Here is a 9026-nt window from a genome sequence, read left to right as displayed (position 1 = left end):
GCGTGATTGTGGACACCGGGAATCACTGTAGGACTAGGCGCTCGGCTTTGGGCTGCAGGCAAAGCGTTGAGCAGGTTCTCAAAAGAGCAGCGGGGCTCGAGCCGCGCTCGCTGACGGGCTCGCGAGTCGCGCGTCCATTGGCTCCCAGTACGTCGGCGTCGCTCGCTCGCGCGGGCGCGGCCAATGGGAGCGCGGGGCCCGGCGCGCGGCCTCGGTGGCGGGGGCGCGGGCCCCGCGCGGCGCGGAGAGCGGCGGCAGTGGCCGTGACGTCACGTGAGGGGGTCGGCGCCGCCCGCTAGCAGCCGGATTACAAGCGAACGCGCCCGGCAGCGGCCGGAGTCGCTCGGCGCCGCGTCTCCGCCGCCTCCTCCGCCTGCGCCAGCTCCTTCATTTCCTCCTCTTCCACTCCGTCTCGTGTTGCCGCGACCACCGCGGCGGTGTCTGCCCCGCAACTTTCCAAGAAAGTTCAGAAACTCGGCTCCAGGGCGGCCGAGTCGCGCGCAGCAGCCACCTCAGGGAGCGGCCCGGGAGCTCCGAGGGCGCGCGACCGCCTGGGCTTCGCGGTAGCTGTACCTGCCAGGTCCGCTGCCGCCGCTGCCGCCTGGTGCCAGGCTGTGGGCAGACCCAAGCGGCGGCGGCAGCGGCAGCGGCGGCGGCGTCGGGGTCACCTCCCGCCGCCTGCGTCTTCGTCTGAGTCCCCTGCGCCGCCACCGCCGCCCCCACGTGCGCGGTCGTTTCTGGAGCGCAAGCTCCGTTCTTTCTCAACAATTTTTTGTAACTTTCCGGAACCCTCTCTCTTCCTTTCTCCCCTTCTCCCCATCCCTGCTTTATGAATAAGGAAAACAAAAAGTGTCAAAAGTGTCCACCGATTGCCACCCCCCGCTTATCCTTCCTTCCCTTCCCGCCCCACTTTTTTTGTTTTTTTAAAGCCGCGACAACATTGTTTCGTGTTTATTTTGTTTTACGATCGATAGCTTCCTTTGCTTGGTCGGGGCGGCTGCTGAGCGGCGAAGTGGCGTGGACCTCATGTAGAAATGACAACAATGGAAGGGGCCAGCGGGTCGAGTTTTGGAATAGACACGATTTTGTCCAGTGCCAGTTCGGGCAGCCCCGGCATGATGAATGGAGATTTCCGCCCGCTCGGCGAGGCCAGGACCGCGGATTTTAGGAGTCAGGCCACTCCGTCCCCCTGTTCGGAGATTGATACCGTAGGAACGGCGCCTTCTTCTCCCATCTCGGTCACCATGGAGCCCCCGGAGCCGCATCTGGTGGCAGAAGGGCCCCAGCATCACCACCACCTCCACCACAGCCAACAGCCACCGCCGGCCGCGGCAGCCCCCACGCAAAGTTTGCAGCCTTCTCCCCAACAGCAGCCGCCGCCGCCGCCGCAGCAACCACCCGCCCAGCAGCTGGGCTCGGCCGCCTCGGCCCCCAGGACTTCCACATCTTCGTTTTTAATTAAGGACATCTTGGGCGACAGCAAACCTCTGGCGGCGTGTGCACCCTACAGCACCAGCGTGTCCTCTCCCCACCACACCCCGAAGCAGGAGAGCAACGCAGCACACGAGAGCTTCAGGCCAAAGCTCGAGCAGGAGGACAGCAAAACCAAACTCGACAAGCGGGAAGATTCCCAGAGCGACATCAAATGCCACGGTGAGTCGCGCCGCGTCGGCCGCCTGAGCCATCTAGCTGCTTCTCGTTCTCTGGTTCTCGGTCTCCCCTTCAGACTCCCGCGAATCTCTGCTGCGGAGTTATTCCGGGAGCTTCTGGGCCGATCGCTCCGCGGTCAAAACCTGCAAGCGGGAGGGAGGCCTGGGCGTGCGACACGAGGACTGGTCCGAAGTTCGGCTTATTGTTACATTGCCACCTCTCAACCTTCACCGCCATCCTGCTCCTTTCTTTGTTTTACTTAATTTCAATTTATTAGCAATAGGGCGGAGGCGGAGGGGATCCGACCGGAATACTTTCGTTGATAAAAGGGAAGGACTGGAGATTTTTCTAGCTGAGACCTGGGGGGTGGGAAGGAGGGGAGGTGGGAGAGAGAAACGGGCTTAGCTAGTGTGGTGTCTAGGGGTGTGTTCACAACGTGGCGTTTATTCTTTAATGCAAATTATTACAGTCCCCCTACGCACCGCATTTTCTAAACACCATCACAGGAATCATCAGATTTAATGAGGAAAAAATTTCCGAGTTGATTAACGAAGCAACTTTTTTAAAAATTAGATTGTAGCTAATATAGGGAAGCCCCTGTGGTAAAAATTTATAATCAGTTTTTCAGTTTTTAAAATACCCTTCTTGCTCCATGACCCCAACCGAATATTTGTATTTCAGTATGATTTTGCTTCCCTACAAGTAATTGGGAAATAGCATTTATGAAAGTAAAATCTTATGGAGTTGGATTTATTTATTTTTGCAAAATCAGAAGATAGCAGTTGAAACTGTGCGTCAACTCCCTTTTTCCATTTTCTCCACAATTTCATAAGGAAGTGTTCTGCTTAAAAGAGTTTTAACATACCAGGAGAATTCTTTTTTTCTTTTACTAATAAGTTTATTACTATTATTAGTATTAACCTTTGCCATTTCTGGGAAAGATGTGTGCTGACTATCTGAAAGGTAGGATATTGGCTCCTCATTTTACTATTATAACATTAGCATAATAGTGCCCAAAACAGATGTACAGTCTGGTCTGGCGATTTTTTGTGCACCAACCTCCCCAGTGGGTCAATTAGAGAGATTATTGTTCTTCCTGCAGGGAAGATCAAGGAGCGCAGCAAAAACGGGTACAAACAGAGAGGGATTGACATATCGATTTCCCAGCATTTCAGTAAAAAACCAAAGTTGACAAATAGAATCCGGAAATCTCTGGGCTGTCACCTGGATGGGCTCAGTGATTTTGAGCTCTACTTGGTGTCTGGGTGACATATTCTTTCTGAAGCTTTCAAAGACTTGACGCAAGCAACTTCGGAGAACTTGATTCCACCATTTCCCAAGTGCATCTAAAAAGGGAAAGCAAATGCCTGTAACTTCCAGCGAACAGAAAAAGCAAAATGAAAAGGGTGCCCCTTCCTCGAAACGAAAAACAAAAAACAAACCAACAACGGAGTAGAAAGATCTTTTGAAAAGTACCAAATCAGAAAAAATAAAGTCATAGTGAAAACAGTAAAGGAGTGGGACAGGATCTCCACCCCCCCCAGTGAAGGACACAATAACAAAAGGACCCTATATTGTAAAATATTTTTTATCTTTTTAACTTCCAAATATGAGATCAGACAACCTTTGAGAACACTTTTAGGAGCTCTGCACAAAGTTTCAGACTCCTTGGCCAGAAATTGGTCCTCTTCCTCCATATTGGCTAAGGTCTAAGTATGTGTGTGATGAGGGTGGCGGAGTATGGTCCCCCAAGACCCGCAGCTGGCTTGGGAATGTGGAAGTGTGTGGAGGAGGACATGCCACCCTTCCTGTTCCATACTATCTTAAGGCTGTGGTTTCTGCCGTAGGAACAAAGGAGGAAGGAGACCGGGAGATTACGAGTAGCCGAGAGAGTCCCCCAGTGAGAGCCAAAAAGCCTCGCAAAGCCAGAACAGCTTTCTCTGACCACCAACTCAATCAACTGGAGCGTAGCTTTGAGCGGCAGAAGTATCTGAGTGTGCAGGACCGCATGGACCTGGCAGCTGCACTCAACCTCACGGACACCCAAGTCAAGACCTGGTACCAAAACCGCAGGTAAGGGATGTTGTGTGGGGAGCAGAGGCATCTGGCCTCCAGGTCAGGACCACCGTGCCACTCTTCCCCTCTCCTGGCCCGGGGAGACTCTAGGGACTAGTGGGCCCCACAGTGGGCCCCCGGGGGCTTTCGGGCTGGAGCAGGGATTAACCACACCCCCAAGGTGAGAGGGACTGTAGGCAGCTGGAGTTTGGAACATTTTGCACTTCTGAGTGTCTTAGCATATGCTACTTTTCTTCTCAAACCCGAGTGGCTGGAATCCTTCCCCCCACTTTGCCCCCAAATCGATCAAGCCACACCTTCTCAAATTGAGACATCTGTGCAGCTGACACTCAGGTCTGGAGAGCCTGTGCCATGCACCCTCTGGGCCTGCCCCCGGCTGGTTCCGAATGTCTACAGCTGGCCACACAGCCTGGCTGTTTCGATCCAGGAGGAGCTGCCCCACTGGCCTCAGCTTAAATGTCCTTGCCTTGGCTTCTGAGGCAGCCAGCCAGACATCCAGACTGAGGGTCTGTCCCCTATATTTGTCACCTCAGAGCCTGCCAGGAACCACTGCCTCCATTGAAAGGAAATTCGGAAAGGGGTTGGCAGCTCTTGTAGCCCCCCCAACTGTAGAGCGAACCCAGGCCAGTTGAGGCTGAAGTTGTGCTGTGTTTCCAAGCCTGGCAGTAGACACCCTTGTCTCGATTTTTTCTCCCCCTCCTTTTCTCTCATTTGTCTTCTAATCGTCCATAAGTGCGGTTGGAAATGCCCATCCAGTTGTCATCTTTACCATAATTTTCTGTCTCATTACATACGGTTTCAGCCACCCTAATTCTGTCGGAAAACATTAGTGTCATTTGTAGCCAATTTAAAATGGGTGACATGTTTATTAATTTGGCTGAAGCTGCTGGGTATGGATGGCCCACCAGCCCTGAGTTCCTTCATGGGGCATTTGAGCAAAGGCCTGTTCGCCTCTTCTTTCTAGCGGGGTACCTTGGGGGAAGGAGGAGACCGAGAAAAGCTGATCACAGGTTTTAATTGTTACCCTCTCAGAGGAGAAAATAGCTTGAAATGCATTCCCCCCTCCCTGAAATGGCCCCGAGGTGCTGTCACCTTGGGAGAGCCCTCCCTCAAACGAATTCCATTTTGAAACCTTGGTGTCTTTCTTGCCCCAACCCCCCCACCTGCTGTAAGGTCCTGTCAGGCTGAGGAGAGGGACGTGTCTACACAGCTCTGGGGACTGAGAGGGACAGGGTCCAGGGCCTAGGAATCTCTATGTCCTTTTGTTTATGGTTTCTTCTCACTCAGCCTGGAGGAAAGAGGGAGGGGCAGAGAGTGGACACTGCGGGATTGTGGGGGCCACTTGGGGAAAGGAATTAGAGGAGGAGGAAGAAGACCGCCTATAGAAAGAGTAGTCTCCGTTGGTCTTCAGGAAAGTTCCAGGATGTAGCCCAATTATAAGGGGGCAACAGCAGAACAGAGGATCAGGAAAAGGCAGCAAAGCTTATGGAATTTCACTTATGAATGTCTCAGACATTAAGGGTGTAATTTATGAAATTGACTTGAATTTGGGCCATTCCAGAGTGGGGAGGAGGACTAGCAGATGTGGTTCATTCCTGGTTCTCAGAACTCTCGCAGTCTTCCTGTCGAGAGAGAGAGAGAGAGAGAGAGAGAGAGAGAGAGAGAGAGAGAGAGAGAGAAGTCAGGAGAGGGCGAGAGAAGAAGAGGTCTGGGTGCCTGGAGTGTGCCTACAGCCGCGGAGTGCGTGCATGCCCGCTTTTTTTCAGGACCAAGTGGAAGCGGCAGACCGCGGTGGGCCTGGAGCTGCTGGCCGAGGCGGGGAACTACTCGGCACTGCAGAGGATGTTTCCATCGCCTTATTTCTACCACCCAAGCCTGCTGGGCAGCATGGACAGCACTACGGCCGCCGCGGCTGCCGCAGCCATGTACAGCAGCATGTACCGGACTCCTCCCGCGCCCCATCCCCAGCTGCAGCGGCCCCTGGTGCCCCGCGTGCTCATCCACGGCCTGGGGCCTGGGGGACAGCCGGCCCTCAATCCCTTGTCCAACCCCATCCCAGGCACCCCGCACCCTCGGTGAAGAATGAACGACTGACAGCGCTGCAGTCCCTTCCCGTCCCGTCCCCTCCCCGACTGACCGGACAGCTCCCCCTCCTCTCCCCGCACGAGGCCGCAGGGCCTCTCTCGGGAGTGACCCCGGGAAGCGGAGAAGTAAGAGAAGAAGCCGCTCACCAATGGGAGGGGGGGCCCCCAAAGAGGAACCAGCCCTCAGCTCTCTAGCTCCCCACCCCCAGAAACAGGGCTGGAAAGCGCCCCACAGCAGTGTGACTGGCGAAAACGCTGACCCCATTCAAAGTGCGACCAGTAAGTGAAAGCATCAACAAAAACAGACCTCAAGCTCTTTTTAAAAATGACTTTAGGGACAAGCAGGAGGGAGGGGGGGAGGGGTAAGGAGGGAAGAATGAAGGGCACGGAGAGAAAGCCGTAGAGGCAGAGAGAATTGTAGATGGACAGACAGCCTCAAATTCTGAGGCACAGGGTGTTGCTGTGGACATTCCGTCTGCCCCAGAGAAAAGAGGAGGGTAACTGAGAACTTTGCACTGATTTCTCATGACCTTTTTTCTTTTGGAAAAGTGGCATGCTCCATAATATGAAAAAAATGTACATTTGAAAGACTGAGTGATAAGTGATATATCATATTTATTATATGTTGTCCAAAAAAGAGTCACTTATATACGTTAGTAAAACATGATTTTTCTTTTCATGTCTTTTTGATTCAGTAAAATAAATGCTTAGACAAAAATATAGATTTTTTTGTGATTGAAAATTACAAAATAAAGTTTATCTTTTTTTAACAAGCGATGAAATTCAAGGGAGCTGATTTTACTATGTACTATGATAAAATGCCTGACTTGGTTTAGGGAAAAAAATCCCTCCGATAATATTAGGAATTTATAAAATCTATAAAGACTTTGGGTTGACTTGTATAAAAACAGCTCCAGTTTTCATGCTGGCCTCTTCTGAGCCGCTATTTGATGTGTGAATTCCTTTCTTTTTAAATGGATGGTTTCGGAGCAGCCCTCCAAGCCAGGGGTGAAAAAGTCTCTGGTTGTACGCTGTTCGTGCCGGCTAAGTGGGCGGCCAACTTTCCCTGCTCCTGGCTTTCCTGGCAGCCCCAGCTAAACCGGGTCTGTCTGCCCTTCCTCCTCCTAGGTCTCTTCCCCGGGGCAGTGAGGGTCCCCAGCGCTGGGCAGTGGGCGGGTGGACGCTCCTCGGGCGTCACAGCTGTTCTGCAGCGCGCAGCCCGGCGCCCACGCGGCTGGACAGCCTGCGAGCGGGCGGCGGCAGGAAGCGCAATTAGGACGCCCGGGGGACTCGGAGAGGCCCGGCTTACTAACCCTCCTCGCGTCTTTGATCCCTGCCTTTTCATTCCCCAGCGGGCACCCGACCCCCAGCTCCGGCCGAACCTCTTGTCTAGTGAGTTCGTTGTGCTGGGATGCCTTGGAGCAGGAATCCGAGTCTGGCCGCGCCGTGCCAAGCTTTTTATCAGCATCCTTGCAGGAGTTGGGACCGCAAAATGGAAGGCCCTGCCCAGAGGGTGGAGGAGGTCCACTGCCTGCTCTAGGAGTGTGTGTGTGACTGGGTGTATAAATACTCATAGCACCTCTGCCAGGGCTGCAGGTGCACCCCACCAGACTGGCTCCCCACTAGGCTCAGCGTTCAAGACTACATAAAGAAACAACTGAACAGGGGTTCAGTTCTGGGGCTGCTTCTATCTTCTCCAGCCCCAGGGTCATTTCCTGAAGAGCCAGCGTCAGATCCCCCGTCTGGGTATTCTCATATCTCTAGCCTCACTCCTGCCCTAGTACAGTGTCAAAGGGATAAAACACACAGCTAAAACACATCCAGACCCATCCTCCAACTTTCTCTGATGTGGAAACTTTTAGAGTTAAAAACATTTTTTTAAAAAGTGGAGTGCTGTGGGAGTGTGTATTGGGGAAGGGTGGGAAGGAGGAAGGGAAGAAAGAGGTGAAATCCAGGAAGAAATTGCCTCGGGCACCTTGATCAGAACTTGGCTAATTAGGGAGTGGTTTGCAGATTTCTATCTAGCTCATCAATTTGCTTTAAAAGTGGTCTTGGTCTTGTTTGATTCTAACAAAAGGGTCTGGATTGGCCCTTCTCATTTTCTTCCTGCTGAGCCGGGCAAACTCAGCTGTGTTGGTCTGGAACCTGGGCACCGCTGTGTCCAGCAGGGAATGCCCAATGCCTGGGCACTCTAGCAGACTCACCTTCTTCCATCTTAGCTGCTACTGGGTTTTACAGTCACGTTTAAATAGTTCAAAAATGGTCTGCCTGGGCCTAAAAAGGCACTCTCCAGGGCTGGGGGGAGGGGGCGGCTACTGCTTTTGTCTGCACTTGTCCCAGAGCCAGTCAGCTTTGAGCACAAGAGGGACCTGGGAAGTCACTGGAGTTCACACATCACATATTCCCTGTGAAGAATGACCTCAGGTCCAGTTGGGAAAAACACATAAACAAACCTACAAATACAAACAAGGCCATAGAATCCATCTGCTACCAGCAGCCAGCCAGCAGCTCACCAGCCACTCTGGGGGAGCCTGCCTGCTGTCCCTTCATTCTCAAGGCTGAACTTGGACTCCCTAGATGGACAATGCAGGGGGAAGCACTGTGTCTATAGAGACTAAGCTTTCTTAATTAGCCTTATATTCCACTTATCCACTAGAGTCCGCCTAAATTTGCTTTTCTTCAAAGTCATGTTTTCCTCAGCCCCCTAAATTGGGCAGCTAAAAGTGTGGATTCCCCTCTAAATGTGTTTTGGTTATTTCCTGTTGCATAGAAGTTGGCAAATTGGCTGTTGGGGGTGGGTGTTGTTTCAGGAGGAAAATTGAGCGGCCGAATTTTTTTTTCATTCTTTTCTTTCTGCTGCAGTACTGCGAAGGGCACCTCAGCAGGTGCCCTTCTGTTCAAACGTCCCCAAACTACTGCTTAAAAGTCAAATGCAAACACATCATTTTCCTCAAAAGGGGTCCCGAGGAGTGCAACCCCAGGTTTCCTGAAAAGCACGGAACAAAGATTACAGGCAAAGGTCTTTTCTCATGGGAGATGTGGAGTCAGATGTGGAGGCCCAGAGGACAGCTGTCCCTGGGAGCTGTGCTCCTTTTCTTTTCCCCTAGTTTCACTTGGCGTCTGACGGGCACTCCACGGTTAGACTTTATTTGGATTGCTCCTGTGATTAAGTTGGGGACTGGCAAAACAGGGTCTTGGAGTGGCAATCTGCTTCCT

At 52.5% G+C, this 9026-nt stretch overlaps 1 protein-coding gene across 1 annotated transcript; it reads left to right on the top strand.

Moving 5' to 3' along the window:
• The first annotated feature begins 370 nt into the window (after positions 1 to 370).
• BARHL2 (BarH like homeobox 2) lies at positions 371 to 6140 on the top strand. Its single transcript, XM_002927858.4, has 3 exons — positions 371 to 1653; positions 3498 to 3723; positions 5493 to 6140. Exons 1-3 carry the CDS (start codon positions 1035 to 1037, stop codon positions 5803 to 5805), a joined length of 1158 nt encoding a protein of 385 aa, XP_002927904.3. The 5' UTR covers positions 371 to 1034; the 3' UTR covers positions 5806 to 6140.
• Positions 6141 to 9026: the final 2886 nt, after the last annotated feature.

The sequence above is a fragment of the Ailuropoda melanoleuca genome, chromosome 2, assembly GCF_002007445.2.
Source record: "Ailuropoda melanoleuca isolate Jingjing chromosome 2, ASM200744v2, whole genome shotgun sequence".
Classification (NCBI taxonomy): domain Eukaryota; kingdom Metazoa; phylum Chordata; class Mammalia; order Carnivora; family Ursidae; genus Ailuropoda; species Ailuropoda melanoleuca.
The sequence above is the reverse complement of the archived record's forward strand: the minus strand, read 5'-3'. Positions and strand labels throughout refer to the sequence as shown.

Coding starts and splice junctions, on each gene's coding strand:
- BARHL2 (XM_002927858.4), top strand. CDS start 1,035: ATGACAACAATGGAAGGGGCCAGCGGGTCGAGTTTTGGAATAGACACG. Junction 1,654..3,497: donor GAGCGACATCAAATGCCACG/GTGAGTCGCGCC, acceptor TTTCTGCCGTAG/GAACAAAGGAGGAAGGAGAC. Junction 3,724..5,492: donor ACCTGGTACCAAAACCGCAG/GTAAGGGATGTT, acceptor GCTTTTTTTCAG/GACCAAGTGGAAGCGGCAGA.